At 40.3% G+C, this 16,843-nt stretch overlaps 1 protein-coding gene across 16 annotated transcripts in view; it reads right to left on the bottom strand.

Annotated features, from left to right (window-relative positions):
* The window catches only part of ANKS1B (ankyrin repeat and sterile alpha motif domain containing 1B), a gene marked incomplete at both ends in the record, with an annotated part of 1,047,539 nt that overhangs the window by 302,924 nt on the left and 727,772 nt on the right, over positions 1 to 16,843 (bottom strand). For all 16 annotated transcript variants that reach the window (XM_080935870.1, XM_080935862.1, XM_080935868.1 and 13 more), the window contains one exon: positions 6,026 to 6,124. In XM_080935870.1, the coding sequence (XP_080791996.1) occupies positions 6,026 to 6,124 (99 nt within the window). The remainder of the gene's footprint in view (positions 1 to 6,025; positions 6,125 to 16,843) is intronic.

The following is a 16,843-nucleotide window of genomic DNA, read 5'->3' on the forward strand; positions in this document are numbered from 1 at the left end:
AGAAGTATGCAATCTGCTTTTTAAAGTTGATGTTACAGGTGTTACAGTGAAGAGATTGTCATTAAGATATTCAAGAATCTCTGAAGAGACTTTAAACTTTAAAACAGGGTCAAGACTGTTTTAGGCTATGGGAACTTTTGAAGTTGGGCTAAATGCATGTTGCATTATGATTTGGCTAGAAGCCCATAAGGGCCAGGGAGTGGAATGTGGTGGTTTGAATGAGAATGGCCACTACAGACTCATAGGAGGCAGCATTTTGGAGGTGTGGCCCTGTCAAGGTGATGTAACCTTGTTGGAGGAAGTGTGTCACTGGGGGGTGGGTTTTGAGATTTCAGAAGCTCAAGCCAGGACCAGTATCACCCTTTCTCTTCTTGTTGCCTGCTGATTCAGATGTAGAACTCTCAGCTACTTCTCTAGCACCAAGCCTGCTTGGATGCTACCATGCTTCCCACCATGAAAACAATGAACTAGATCTCTAAATTGGCAAGCTAGCTCCAGTTAAATATTTTCCTTTATAAGAGTTACTGTGATCATGGTGTTTCTTCACAGCAATAAACTCCAAACTAAGACAGTCCCATTAAGTAAAATAAATAATTGAAATTCTGTTGCTACCACAAATGGTGAAATGAACTGGATTCAGATAGGAAGGATAACTTGAATTTGGGTTTTCATTATGTGGTAAAGATGAAGTAACATCTTTACCGGGGCAACAGACAGTGAGTGTAAGAAACTGAATTATGGTCAATAGCTATCAGAGAGTTTTAAATCTGAGTTATGGGACAGGAGGAGGCAAAGGAGGGGGCAGAGCAGGCTGCTGGAAAGTGGAATCAAAGAGCAGAATGTCAACAGTATCATTAGATCAGGGATACTGAAGGCTGTTAAGGACAGGGTGCAAAGGGGCTCAGTGACTGTTCTGGTGGCTGCCAGTGACCTGAAACATAACCTGGGTGGTACAGCACAGGACTGAGCCACAAGAGAGAATTGTGGGATGGATGGTATTTGTAGACTGTTGCTGAGTAGCTGAGTAATACTGGGAAGCATTAGCAGAAGAAGTAGGAGACAGGGAAAACCTGGACATAATGGGCATGGATCTGGCTGGGTCCATTTTCAATTCAGGATGAGAGTTATTAAGAAGATACAACATGGACCTTGACACTAAGCACTCTGAACCTTCATAAGATGAAAACCCTTTGAATATCTGACCTTCAGGTGTTCTATTATCAAAATACAAGAACACTTACGTCCCTTTAAAAGGAAAAAATATTTAAGGTTCATTCAAAGATTTATTTATGGGGTTCTTATCTTTTAATAATAAAGGGTGATATGCTACAAGCAGGTGAGCAGATAATTTCCCTGTGTCCCTGTGTCTAAGGGACAGAAACAGTGCAACATGTCTAGTCTGTAAGAGAATACAAAACTTGTTATGGAAATGGTGGCATGGTTTCCTTTCCATAAAGGGAAGAGGATGAAGTTTGATCTTCAAAAGCTTAGTGAAACTTTTAGGCCCGAATAAAGCTGGGACTGGTGGAAGAAGTGGGCACCGTGTGAGCATTGGAAATCACCCTTTACTGTTGGAGGCCATGCCCCATAAAAGATGCAGGCAAACTAATGGGAGAAGGATCTGACTCGGTGAGATTCCTTTTCTGATTGTGGCCGTTAGAATACAGGCAGCAGGTCCCATTCCATGAATATGTCAATTGTGTTTAAAAACTTGTGGGTCTTTGCATTGGTGTACATTTCAATATTAAAACAGACAAATTACAGGAACAATCTTGCCAAAAGAAGTTATTTTCCTTCAACACTTGAATCAACAGGACATAAATATGGCATGCTCCAAAAGAAGCCAGCGGATCAGGGTTGTGTTTTGAAGACCAGCTTGTCTCTGTTCGGGAGCAGCCTCCCCGAATCCCAAACACACTGTGCCGTGAAGGCATCTCAGAGAGTGATGGACTACAAAATGCTTCTCATGACAGATGAGGAGCACAAACATTCCGAAGGCCAGAAACTGTTGTGAATAAAATGAAGAGACATTCTGTCAATTATTCTAGCAAGTGCAAAGCCTCAGTAAATGCAGATGAATGTTCTAGCACTAATATCAGGCCATTAGCCATCTGAAGATTGGGCTCATTACCTAAAAAGGCAACATATCAATTTGAAGCACTGCAATGTTCTGTGGTATGGTGGGGGGTGAATCTGCTCATTCTTACGCATTCTCTACTCATTTGTGTGAGCACAGTAGAAACTTCCTCACCAGACTCTGAGGGCATTAGCTTAATTTTGCCTGTTTCTACAACATTGCTTTCTACAACGAGAATGATGCCCTGTCTTAACAATAAACACTTTACTTATTCTCCAAATAATTCTACGTTAAGGTCCCTCCTTTCATTTCCCATGAAATTGTACGTGGATGATTATAGAATTATCTTAAGATTGCAGCATTCTGAGTTTTAAAAATATGTGAGTGGTGTATGAGGCAACTTTAGTTTGCTCATTCATTCATTCTTCTAAATGGTCATACAGGATGAAGAACTGAGTGATCTTTCAAGATGCTGAGTGATCTCTGGTGATAGGATGCGTAGGTACATCAGTATCTTCAGATAGGAGCAAAAAAAAAAAAAAAAAAAAAAAAAAAAAAGGATGCAAACATCTCAAAGAAACCAGGGACTCCTGCATGTTCTCATTCCACAAGTATTTGTTACATAGCTCCTTGGAGACAGCAACCATGAAGGTGTTAGTATTACAGAAAGGAGCAGATAAGTCAAGGTTCTTGAACTTCTGGGACTGGCAACCAAGTGGCAAGATGGGCAATAATGAAGAAGTAAATAAATGATATAACTTCAGGCAGCCATAGGTGCTATGGGGAAAATAAAGCAGGCACTATCAAAGAGAGCGAGGGATGGCTGTTCATCAGGGAATGCCTCTGTGGACTGGGTATCTGAGTCCAAGCCTTACCAATGTATTGATGGATGGGGATCTGAAGGATCTACAAAGCGCCCAAGGCAGATATGAGCTTGTCACTTTGTGTAACAAGGATAAAGTCATTGATTGGAGAGCAGAAGAAGAGAATGATAAATATAACCATGCAGCAGGAAAGGGACAGATTCTAATGTCTTTGGTAGGCCAAGGTAAGGGCTCTCTTCTAATCCCAAAGGCTTAGAAAATTACACTTGTGAGCTTCAGCCTGGTGTGACATGATTCGACTTCACAGTTTGAAAGGGTTGGTGGAGGGAGACACTATGAAAATCCATTTGCTGAGGTGGGAGAACAACCAGGAGGGAGAAATGGAAGCAAGTGGATGGTCCAGGGTAGAGAGGATCAATGAATTATTGGTTCAGGTAGCCTAACAATAACAGAACAGAATATTCACTGGCAGGCTTACTGAAGGGGGTGTGTTTGCATTAGATTTCTAATGCTCATGTGGTAAGAAATGGTTCCAGGTTAGGCCAAGTTTTTTAGGAGAACTGAGATAATTCTGTCTAGACTGAACATTAAATATGGCACAGAGGCCATTCATTGCTACAAGGAACTCCTACATGTTTTAAGGGGTGAGGACTGCATTGGGTGCTGTACACAGCTCTGTACAAGCCCCTGCTGAAGGCGAGTGGACATTTATTAAGGAGATAATACTTTAAGTGGCAAAGTGAATAACATGCCTATGGGAATTATTTTGAGAATTAAGATTACAGGCATTTTTCGTTTTCTCCTTTTTAATATAGAAACTTGTATGATTAAGCTCTTCAGTGTGCCTAACTCCCCTTGAATCTGCTAATGTGTTAACTTCCTATCAGCGAAATTTAGTTCACTGTCAGTGGGCAAATTTCATCAGATCGCTTGCTAAGAAACTGTGATTAGTATGTATTCTGTCTTGACAGGAAGAGAGATAAACAGGGGACAAGACCCAGCAACTGATCATGGGTGTAGGTGCCCCATTACAGTTCTGCTCCAATCTTTTTTCCCTCCATCTTTGCCTCTGCTGGCAGATCTACTTCAACCCTCTCTCCTTCAGCTCCTCTGGTAAATTGCCCCCAGAAGTGAGCGGAACAGAGAATTCTAGTCATAGGCATTCCCCAGTGACTACAAAACACATTGAAATTCCTTAGCCTTGTACAAATAGAAGAAACCTACTCTTTCTGTTTTATCTTTGGCTATAGGCCACACTTTTCAATTATTTTAAGCACATTAAAATTTCTTCTATTCTGATGATTTTGGAAACCATGGCAAATGCACACAAAACTTACCATCTTAAATATTTTAACCATATTGTTCACTGGCATTGTTGTGCTGATCCCACTGGATTCTAAACGACTAATTATTTCCTAAATGCTTCCAGAAAGTGATTGCCTGGGTAACACCTGTAATTACACGGTTCCTTCTGGCCTCCTGAAGTTCCTTTCCCTTCCCTTACCAATTAAAATCCTACCTACCTTGAAAGACTAGTACTTACATCCTACCTCTTCCCTTAAAACCTTGTCTGAAAACATAAGGTCAGCTCTGTTGCTAGGTTACACAGTTTCCACTAAAAATGATACCTACCTGACAAATCACATCTAGACTGGAAAACTAACTTATCAACTTCAAATGTGTGATGGGATGGGACACAGTGGATTTCTCCAAATGATGTCTTTTGTTATTAGGCAATTCCCTTGTAGGAACTCTAGAGGCTAAGTCTTGGAATTGCTTCTTATGAAGCATGAGGCTCTTTTACCCCAACATTTTTATTGGTGTGTATTCATTGCATATAGTATTGTACAGACAAATTCTTTAAGAATATCCTGTACTTTGACCACACTGATCTCTCCCCTTAGTCTCCTACCCACTGTTCCTTCTGATGGCCTCTTCCATTTCAATATTTCCTTTCTGGTTTCACGATGCACACATGTATGTGTGAATATAGGTTCTTTTTTTTTTAGATTACAAAGAATTCAAGGACTCACAAATGAAAGAAAATGTGCAACACTTTTCTTTCTACTTTTAATTTGGCTTAATATGGTGATCTCAGTTGTCTATATATTCCATATAATGACAAAATTTCATTCATTATTATGATGAACACAACTCTATCATGCACATATACTATCTATATACAACACTGAAAATGATTCAGATGCTAATAGATACCTAGGCTGATTCTATAGCTGATGTGTCCAGGAATCTGTATAGTATACTGACTTAGAGTTCTTAAAACATACAGTTGCTAGTCATATAACTAGGTAATATTTGGAGTTTTATGAGGAACTTTTGGGCCAGTGAATGGGCTAATTTACATATCTACTAACAGTATATAAACATTTTATTTCCCCTACATCCTCTCTAGCATTGGTGGTTGCTTGTTTCCTTAATGGTAGCCATCAAGAATGGGATGAGATAGAGTCTTGATCTCTGTGTCTTTTTTATGGCTGTCTTAGTCAGGGTACACTTTCAATTGACGTTCCCTTTTAATTGAGGTTCCCTCCTTAGAGACTCTATCCTATGTTAAGCTGACATAAAACAATCCTGCACAATGAGTAAGGATGCTCAACATTTTTAGCATCCTTGTTGGCCATCTCTTTTGAGAACTACCTCTGCATTCCATTAACCCATCTATTGATTGAATTGTTTGGTTTGGGGGGGGGGTGGATAAAGTTCAGGTTTTTATTTGTTTGTGTATTTCTCTGTTTATATTTAAATATATATTCTAGATGTTAATCCTGTCAGATGTATAGACAGCCTAACTTTTCTTTCATTTATGAAGCTTTTAAGCCAAGGGCATTTCTGAACTCAGTCAACATGAAGCCCGTCTTCTTTAAGTTGTCACTAGACCTGTGTTAGGACTCATGCAGAAGAGATATTCTCAATCTGCCTCACTGCTCTGTGGGGCTTGATACATGGCATCTTTCAGGTCAGTTTAAAACCAAGTGAAGCTTATGGTATCTTCTATGTCTGATTAAAGTGGGACACTGTACTGTCATGCCAATACTGTTGTATGCTTTGGCCATAAATCAATTAGAAGTTATTTATGAGGTGAACCCAATGAAGCATCTCTTACCTTTGGAAGGAGCTGGATCGCCTGTAGAATCCTCTGTCTGTGACCAGAGTTGAGGATTCCAATTTCCAACAAATCCTGATCTTCCATAACATTGCTTCCCTGAAAAACAAAACAAAACAAAAACAAAACAGAAAGGTTATAGGACACATCCAGCATTTATGTTCTGTGAGATAATAAGAATTTACTTTTTGCAGAGTGAAACAAGTTCTCTGAGTTCTATAAATAAAACCAGAGTCTCTGTGCTTTTTCTGAATGAAGAACAGGTCACTGGTGGGACTGATGGGAAGGGTATGGCAGCCGACCTTCCCTCACATACGGCTCCCATGACTTATGACTCTGATTAAGTTCTCTGCATTAAAGAGTCATCCCCATGACTTAGAATTCTGTTCCTGTAAAAATACAAGGGCTTTCAGGAAGAATCATCATTCAGGATTTTCTGTGACTTCTAGAAGGATGTGAATGAATCAGCTTATTTTTAAAAACTAACCTGAAAATAGCTTTCGTGGGGAGGGCTGATGGGAAAAGTGACAGGCACATGGCAGGTTAAAAGTAAAAACAATTCGTTTTTAGAATGTCGAATGTCAGATTCTTAAAACATGGAGATGGGATGATGAACAAGATGTGAGTGTCTGAAAATGATGGTAGTTTCCATTTGCATACTGCAAACAGGTGCCATGCGATGCTTGCTTGGGAATCCTGAGACAATTAAGGGCACATTTTTGGAGAAGGTGATGCAGAATCAAGTATCTGAAGTATCCTTAGGACCCCAAAGATGAAGGAAGAAAGAGAAGCCATGTGCAATAGCCCATAGAAAAACACATGTATACTGGAAATAAAATGGAGGGGGGAGAGTAAGGTTGGAATGAACACTGTATGGTACAATGATAGTTTGTATTCATTCTGGCCATCATGGGAAGCCAGGGGAAGCCTTCAAAAAAAAGAGTTACATGATGAAATCCTAAATTTAGAAAGATCATTTTGGCCTTTATGGCTGGGCCTCAGTTGTCTGAACCTCACATTCTCCAAGGACCACTCTTCTTAAAAATGTCTCAGATCTCAAGTGAGTTTTTTAAGCCCTTATCAGTGTTTGAAACGGAAAAGCAGAGACTGTTCATTTTGTCCCTAAACTCCAGTCTTTCAGGGTTTACAGGACAGAGCTTCTCTTTAAATTGAAGACTCTAATATTCCACATGGAATAAGGCAACCACATTTTCTCACTCTTTGGTGTAAGCCAAAAGAAGAAAAGAGGTTGCAAGGCTCTGAAGGAGAGGCTGGGAGGTTAGAAGAAGGGATAGATAGGAGAAATGTATTAAGATATTGCATCACACAGTAGACTAGCTGTATTATATAACAGTTTCATAGATTCTAAAATTATTATGAGAATCTAACATTTTATAAAATACAGGGACGATATTTAAGAAGATGAGATGTTAATTAGCCAGATCTGGTCATTATCCATTGCATAACTGTATCCGTGATCATGTTGTGCTCCATGAACAAGCAGAGGGATATTATTCCATTCAAACAGAAAAGGTAAGATTGGAGACTTGAAGAATGGGTGGAAGTTCAATCAGCTCTCATCCTACTAATGCATAGCATGAGACACTTAAGAGAGAAATGACAGAAAAACGTGGAGAAAAACAGGTGCTTTCAGAGGCTCAGAGCGACAGGAAATGAACTAGAAAGGTCAGTTCCGGGGTTCTGCAGACCATTAAGAGGGTGCTATGGCTGTTTTAAGGATGGAATGGGCCTGGGCTTAGGTAATCATTATGGAAGGCAGAAGACTATGGAAAAGTATCAAGCGGTTTTAGTTGGAGGTTGGACCTGCTGAACTCGGAGACAGGAAATGCAGAGTGGGGCAGGAGATGCCTTTCCTCACATAAGAACAGAGGAAGGGCGGAATAGATGGATGTAAACAGTTTAATATCAGACCAGGTTACAAACGGATAATTGACGGTTGTTAGAAGATTAAAGCCATTAGAATGGTATCACGGTTAGGGACTTAAGATGGCCATTCACTAAACAAACCGCGTTCCACCTACTCAGAGCATCATGCTGATGCCTAAGTCAAACCAGCCACCTCGGCGGAGGTAGAATGATCCAGGTATACAGCAGCGTGATAATGGACAGGCTAATGAAAAACAAGGGAAGCCAGTCCTGGCACTGTGCCAGAGGGAACGCTGCTCTCAAGGAACTACCCCTGCATGCCATAGAGCATAGCTGAGCATAGCAAGGACTTCGTTCTGAGAAATCGTTATTACCCCCAGAAACGGACTCAGGGAGCTTGAGTGGGATATATGAAGCCCAGTCTGACTTTAATCTTTGAGGATTTCCCAAAGCATGTACCGACCCTAAAACAACAACACTGGCCATTTATGTGCTAGACCGCTGTCACGATTTCCATGGACTGTCACCAGTCCATACCTTCACCTCATACAGACTGTGGGGGCCTCGTTCCTTTGTATATTAGCAAGCAGATCCTTGAGGTTTTATGGTTTGTAGGACCTATGGTCTATAGTTAATTCTAAACGTTTAGCATCTGTATTTAAATAATTTGATGGCTTCAACAATTAAGTTTTGAAAGGCCACCATCTTTCCATGACATCATTCATATACCATCCTTTCTGTTTTCAACAGGGGAGGAGAGTTTTGGAGCAATTATACAGAAATCTGAAAGTTTAAAAGAGTGTTAAATGCACAGTAACCTTCTATGCTTTCATCAGGTTTCCTAGAATATAGGATATGAACGAAACACTTTTAAAAGTGAGTGGGAAGTAGAGAATTGTAATACAAAATATAGGAATGTATCTTATGAACTGGGAGATACAAAGAAAAGGATTCAATGTCCCTAATGAGGCATACTGTTCGAATTTTTTATTTTGCTAATTATTCTTATTTGTTCTCTATACAATAAACCCATAAATAGAAACATCATAATGTGTGTGGTGAACATGTACAATTATTTTGTGTCACAAGAAATACCAATAAAAAGAAAATGTTCTATTTCCCCTGTTTCTATAATACATTAAATAACCCCCAATATCTTGATATATCTTCAGTTTATCTTTTGCTTAAAATGCAAGGTGATTTAGACTTATTTGGATCACAGTTGGGCAAACTTAGTTAAGTCTTAGGGTTTTTTAGGCTTCTTGGCTCTTACCTGTAAAACAAAGCCGACTAATCAATGTGTGTTAAAATGTTATGCTTTCAGCCATGTTTAATTTTTGATAAGTATCATTGTATATAAATAGTGTGAATTATGAAGTATCACTTTAGTGTTTTACAATTTAGGACCTAAAGTTGGCTTTAAGAAATGATTATTGAAAAGTTCAAAAAAATATGTTGTTTGTTTCTGACAGAGCAATCTTAGCTAATAAGATACCTTCTTCATAGCGTTATGGATTCTTACAGCTCTTTTAGAATAAAATAAGACTTTACAATTATGATCTCCTTTTACATTTGGGCCACAGTTACACTGTCAAGACCACAGACACTCTAATTCTGCCTACAGAACTGCAGTCTGCTCCTCTTCTCTGGCTTCCTTTGGTTAATGCAGAGAATTTCAGTCTCACTTACTCTTTCCCCCTGATAAAAGCGGAAGATGAACCTAGTTCCGCACTCCATCATCCATCCAGTTTGCACACCACTGATAGATTACTGGCTTGGTGAGCAGAGTTCCACGCTAGTCCTCTGCGTAAGCCACCTATGCCAGTACATGCCTTCTCTTTGCCATCCCGTTACACTTTCTCTCTCGCCCACTTAGCCACCTCCCCCCACCCCATAGTAAGTATAAGCACTATAGACTTCTCTGCCAAATGTTAAGACCGACCCCTAACTGCCAAATCCAGTTGGTTCTTTTCAGCCCTGAACCCAAGTACTTTCTGGCTAACTTGGCTGGTCGCTGCAGTATTGGATAATACCTGATTTCCAGCATGTCTGTCGCTGTAGCAAGTTCTGTTAGTCAGGTTTTCTCTAACTTACTGACACCAAAACCATAGTCAAGTCACACAGATGGGGTAAATGAGGCCAGGAGTAAGACATATTCATCATTTTCCAGATGCAGTTACATACCATTTCGTCATAATCTGTGGATATTAAGTGTAGTGCCTTCAGCAAATTATCTCCCAATATTTTAGTGGTCAAAATGAATTATGAAGTCGTACACTTTGGGTAGTGTTGATTTGTTATGATTTTAGAAAGTCATGCTATGTAATGACAAGTACAGACAAGTCAGACAAGTTACTGAGCTTCCCGCCCTATATCACACAGGTGCTTTGGGGAAGAGTAATCATAGGGAAAGTGGTTTTTGCTAGTCAGTAATTAAACAACTTTTTAGCACGATCAAAGGCCCAGGGTGGTGTTTTACCAGTTGCTGCTGCTCTTTTCCCAGTGAGGACTGACAGATCAAGGGCTCTTTATTACCTTCTTAAATCACAGAATGAAGAGAAATCACCTAATATCCTATGCGCCAGTAGCTGAAGCTGAGGCTGAAGCTGCTCTGACCGTGGGGAGATGGTTATATATGGAGGTTTTCGGCTCAGATAGACCACCGAGATGACCAAGTAGAAATGAGAAGTTGTGCTTCCTGTTTAACAGCCCATTAGAGACAGAACAACTATTTATTGAAATCATATCTCAGGGATGTCTGTACCAATGGCTCTGGCTCTCAAAACAGCTTGAGAAGTTCGTGCAGTTTCATAACTAATGCAATATTGCATTCATTTAGAATCTTTGACTTCACATCCCATGTTAAATCGAGTGCCAGGGAAACATGCGTGAGGACCTCGGGAAGGAAATGTTAGTACCCACGGGAGTAGGAAATGTTGCTATTCTTTTTCTTCGGGCAGGCTCAACCTGGAAGACATCAAGAGATAATACTGGTGGAGAAAATGGTGTCTGCTTTATAATTAGGTCAATCAGATTCTTCCCACAATTTGTGTGGCCTCACTTCAATGGCGGATTTCAAACAGGATGCATGGCGGGTGCAACAGCATCAATCTCACAAACTTGCACATGAAAAACTTATTTTATTTTCCGTCTAATATATTTACAGCAGAAAGCTGCACATCATTTTTCTTAGATGTACAACGTGCTGTGTCTATTTGGTCTCGCTTTAGAGATAAATTCAAGGCATGACTTCTGAGTAATTGTGATAGTAGCGATTAGAGTAAGTAACAGGTTTCTAATTTCCCTGTGCTGAAGTAGAATAAAGTTACACTTACCTCATCCTCCAGAAGCACTATGACTAGAAATGCACATATACTAGATGATGAGGGTGCTCCAATTTATTGTTATTATTATTATTATCAGTGTGTGTGAGTGTGTGTGTGTGTGTGTGTGTTAGCTGTGCATCTGAGTGTGGGCTCATGTATACCATGACACACATGTGGAGACAGGGGACAACTTTTAGGAGTTAGTTTCCTTACACTGTGGGTTCTGGAGATGAAACTCGGATCACCAGGCCTCTGAACAAGTGCTTCCACCTGCTGCCCCACCTTGCAGCCTACACGCTCCATGTCTAGTTCCTTATCTCACACTAATGGAACAGCACGAGAGGCGTTAGTAGCCCTTCTGTAGCCTCTCGTAGGCCTCCATAACATACTCTCTTGATTGCAACAGTATTTCCTATATACGCTTAATCAGCTATCTTTAGCTTATGAACAGTTCTCTTGGATTTAAGGTCACATGAAAAAATTTTTGAAGCTGGAATTAGAATTTTATTCTCCAGGTATCATACATACATGATACCTGCATGGCACGCCATGAAGTCTTGTTTAATCCAATAGATAAAGTAGAAAATACAGTATTAGTAGAAAATTAATAAAGATACACACAAAGACGTAATCCTATCCCTTCCCACCTGTCCATGATCAATTCAGCATCATAAAATATCCCATTACAGATGGTCGTGAGCCACCAGGTGATTGCTGGGGGTTGAACTCAGTGCCTCTGAAAGAGCAGAGAGTGATCTTGACAGATAAGCATCTCTCCAGCCCCTAGTCTTTACTCTGAAGGCCGCCAGCTCGCAGCTTCTCCAGGTAAGAAGAAAAGTTAGTGTGGGCAGTTCTGGGTTTCTCTGTTTCCATCTATTTCTTTCATTTTGGCCAATCACCACTGTTCTGTTACTTAGAGACACTTCTTCATTCAGGGTATATATTTCATAAAATACACTTAATCCTAGATTTACTTTTAAGATTGGTATTTAACAGCTAGTACAATCACAGTGAAATTCCTGTCACTTTTTTTTTCAAGATTTATTTGTTTCTATAGGATGTGTAGGAGTGATTTTTGTTGCATGTATACATGTGCCATGCCTGAGGTGGCCAGACAAGCGTGAGGGAATCCCTGGAACTGAAGTTATCATGTGGGTTCTGGAAACCCAACCCAGATCCACCGTGAGAATAGTGAATGCTCTTAACCACAAGCCACCTCTCTAGTCCCTCCTTCTCCCTGTCACCATTTTTACCTCCTTCCCTCTTGAGACATCTTTTCTTAAGCTATGGAGAAGGATTAAAAAATTCAAGTAAAGAGGTATTTATTTATTTGAATGTTTAGCAGGGCTTGATGAAACTATTAATTGTAGTTATGGTTAGTTTGAGACTAATACAGACTTCAGCATTGCATGTGTTTATAAAGAATAAATGAAGTCCATTTGTGTAGGGATTTAAACTTTTTTTGCCCAAATTTCCCATAGCTACCAGGGAGGTCTCCTAGTCTGCAGGTTTCTTTTTAAAGATTTATTTATTTTATATACATGAGTGCTCTATCTGCATGTATACCTTCATGCTGTGCCAGAAGAAGGTATCGGGTCCTATTACAGATGGCTGCGAGCCACCATTTGATTGCTGAGGACTGAACTCAGGACTTGTGGAAGAGCAAACAGTGCTCTTCACGGTTGAGCCATCTCTCCAGGCCTTAGTCTTTATTTTGGAGGCTGCTGGTTCACAGCTTCTTGAGGTAAGAAGGAAAGTTCACGTGCAGAAAAATTTATCTGAGTGTTCTTACTTTTCCCCCCCAGTTACACACATATAGAAAGACAGACAGTACAGACAGACTGCCCTGGGAGAGGCCCCCACACCTCATTCTCACCCTGGCTCAGATTTATCTATAGGAAAGACCATTTCATGTATTTCCCAGTCCCCTATCTTTTCAGAGATTATGAAAATCCATCTACACAAAACACTTTGAAAGACAGCTTCAGAGACGTTATCGATCTAATCAATAAGAACTGATTCCTTTAATGCTTATTGAAGTGGCGGTTGAGGTAAGCTAGAATAAACTACATACTGTACTCAATTCTTTCTGTGTGCTATAGGCACCATTCAAATTGCCTTATACATGTTACCATGTTTCTTTCTTCTGGCAACCCAAGTTAACTTGAAGCTGAGGAATATTTTTTATAAATTACCCCAGACAGTCATCCTCCTAGTACAGCAGGCAACGAATCGGTCTCATTCTTAACCCCACGCCACCTCCAGTGTGGCTAATGCAGGCAAGGAAAGATTCAGCTTAACAAAACAAAACATGCCCTGGCTATAGCCATTCATATATTTTACTTAAGAGGCATATGAAATTACATAAAAGTAGGTGCCCCAGTGTATTTCATGTCTGGCTTCATGGCATTTAAGCAGCCGGCTCCCTCTCTGTGGAAGATCATTTAGAAAGCTGTCTGACCCATCCCTCCTCTTCACTCTGGTCCTTTCTGTTCACTGAATCACAGAATCAGGCTGGCAGGGACCTGTAGGCTTTTCTGGCTTAAATGTTCCCTAACTAACCATGGCGCGTTAACTTCTCCTTTACAGCATGGTGTCTAGCTGGTTTTACACCATCCCAATGGGGTTGCTGGGATGTTAGGTACTTTAAATTGTCTTTCCCAGATGTTGAGTCTGACTGTGGGGTTGTGGTTGGAGGGGACACCCCAGTTCTACTTGTTCTGCTCTCATTACAATGCAGAGTGTTAAAGGCGAGCTACTAGAGGAACAAGCCAAAAGCAGAGACAGGAAAACACTTAGCAGCTGTCCCATGTCCTTTTCCAATTACAAGCTGTGAAGTTAATTTTTTTTTTCTTGAGTAGGCTGTACATAATCTTGGCAGGTACCAAGTTTTATTCTTCTATCTAATATGCTGAACATTTACTTCCTGGTGCCTCTCAAGAGGAAAGTGAGCAACATCTAGCTTAGCATGGACACCCTGCCCTGGCCTGAGGAGGAACGCAATGCTTTGGTATTTCCAGTAGGCTTACACACTCCTTTGGCTAGTGGTGTGGAGAAACACTAAATGCTAATGCTCATGTTCATGGTATCTGCAACACTGCCCATTCAAGTATAAGTCTTGTTAGAATCTTGTAAAGTAGGTGGCATTATTTTCATTTTACAGATGAGGGAATAGTCTTGGCTATGTGAAATTGCTTCAAATTTGCACAGTATCTGATGGATATGTGATCAGTGTTTTATTCTATCAGACTCCAAGATAGGACCTCAGTTTCTACGGAAAGAGAACCAGGTGTCTAGGAACAGATGTTTTATTTGGTCAACAGATGTATAACACTATAACACTGCTCAAGATTAATTCCCATGCATATATATATATATACACTCTAACATATTTTACTTCTAATAAATTATATACCCTCTGAAAGGTCAGGTTGTGAGTTCTTTCATATTATAATCCAAAAACAAGCCTCTTAATAAATGTGGCTGAGGGTACTTTTGGCTAAAGTACTACAGAACTTGTCCTGAACTGGCTCCACACGTAGGTGGGAGCATCCGTTTGGCAACAGGTGGGTGTGAGGGATCCAGCTCCTGTGTAAACCCTTGTCAGAAGATTAATTGGTCAGATGAGGAGAAGTTCTTAGGCCAGGGGTATGTCTGCATGGGTCCTTAAGATCTTGTTCACAGCCAGAATGAAGCAGGGCAGTGTCTGGGAATGAAGGAAGCTGGAGAGTATCTGGGAAAAAGTCAAGGGGAGTTTGTGTTCCTTGTCCCTATGTTAAGAATCTAGAGAAATGGGTGTGAGTTTTAGACTCCAAGAAAAGTGATCTAGGCCAAGGGAAGTGTGACCATGAAGTGGACAATTTTGTGCTCCTAACATTAAGAATCCAATCAAAATGACAAGTAATTCATTAACTCTCAGAGATGATGGTAATCCCCAGGAAATACACATCCCCAGGTTCAAAGGTCATGAAGTTTTCTGACACCAAGAAATATGTTCAGATACATTTTAGTTATAGAAACTCAAGATGAAAGGACCAAAAAGAAGGGAGGGAGGGAAAGAGAAAAGGGGAGGAATGATTTGCTCTGAAATATAGAGGTAGTATTGAAGGAAATATGGTTGCTGGAAAAAAAATGCATCAGTTGAACTTAAGCTGACACCATGCTCAAACTTGGAAAGCCTTAGGGTTGAAGTCACAGAAAGCTGGGAATGAACCAATAGAGTCCAATCTAGAGGTGTCAGAGAGCAAGAATGGACACTCTTTCACTTAGTCAACATACATTTATTCAGCTCAGTTTTTGAGCAATTCCTCTGTGTCAGGCATGTTACTGGGGTTCTCAGAACACCCTCCTATGATAGAAAAGATCCTTTTCCATTAGAAGTTAAAATAAAAACATGCAAATTATGATTCAGCACACCTATGTTTACTATATGCCATTAAACACTCTGACTTGTTATTGCCCATTATAACACTGGAAGTTGTTACAATTAATCTTCTTACAATGTTAACAATGTGATGCACAGATAAGCTGACAATGTGTTCAGCTCACAGAGAAAGTCAAGCTGCTCTAGAGGAACTTAATAGAGACCCAGGATAAAGCAACACTGAACACAGAAGACCTGTGTTGGAAAGACTGGGCAGGAAAGCTTAAGGAAGCATTTTAAATGATCAGAAGGATGGAGGACATCAATGGTAGAAACAACAGCAGGCACAAAGGCACTGGGGTGGAAACAGTGCCAAGTATGTAGGAATGGACAGAAGTAGAATTTGGTCACTGAAGAAGAGATTTTGGTGTAGAAAGCAGGGAAAGGCCTAAGGGATGCAGGGATTTGTGGTACCCAACAACTTTAATTTCATTCCAACTATAATAAGAAAAATGGGAAGATATCAACTAATTTGAAATCAGCTAAGCTGGCATAGTATATCGAAGAAACAGGGTGACATATTGAACTCAATAACTCAAATTGAAACATGCCTTACAAACATCAGCTATCTGAAGGGAGAGAGACAAAAGCTGACCTTTCAGAGGACAGTATGGATTGGTTTCTCTGGGGAGTCAAAGTCTCATAGCAAATGTAAGTTTTCATCTGAACCAATGGGAAAAGCCAGATTGTAAAGATCAACATCACAGTAGGTTATAGGCCCTAGGGGCAGAAGCTTTTATTATTATTATGTTGCTAAATGGACATAGTATCACATGGCTCTGTTATCTAAATACTCAGTTTATAGCTGTAGATTAATGTGGTTCTCAACCTTCATCAAAGAAGCTTCCATTTTTGCTATGGACAGAGCTGAAAACAGACACCCACAACTGGCCAAACTGCAGAGAAGAGACTATAAAGTGCTTAGCATAAACGAGACATTTTTTTTACCATGTTCCCCCCCACAAGCCAAGGCTCAGGGATCATCCTGGAAGAGGAGGCAGGAAGACTGTAAGAATAGGAGGTTGCAGAGGACAGAAGACAGAGGGAACAGTGTCATCCGAACACAGCAGGCCTGTTGCACAAATGAACTCATAATGGCTGTGGCTGCCTGTACAAGATGAGCAAAAGACTGAGCCAGGCAAAATCCTAACATGAAATATGGAGGGGTTTATGAGGCTCCAC

The sequence above is a fragment of the Micromys minutus genome, assembly GCF_963924665.1.
Source record: "Micromys minutus genome assembly, chromosome: 22".
Taxonomy (NCBI): Eukaryota; Metazoa; Chordata; class Mammalia; order Rodentia; family Muridae; genus Micromys; species Micromys minutus.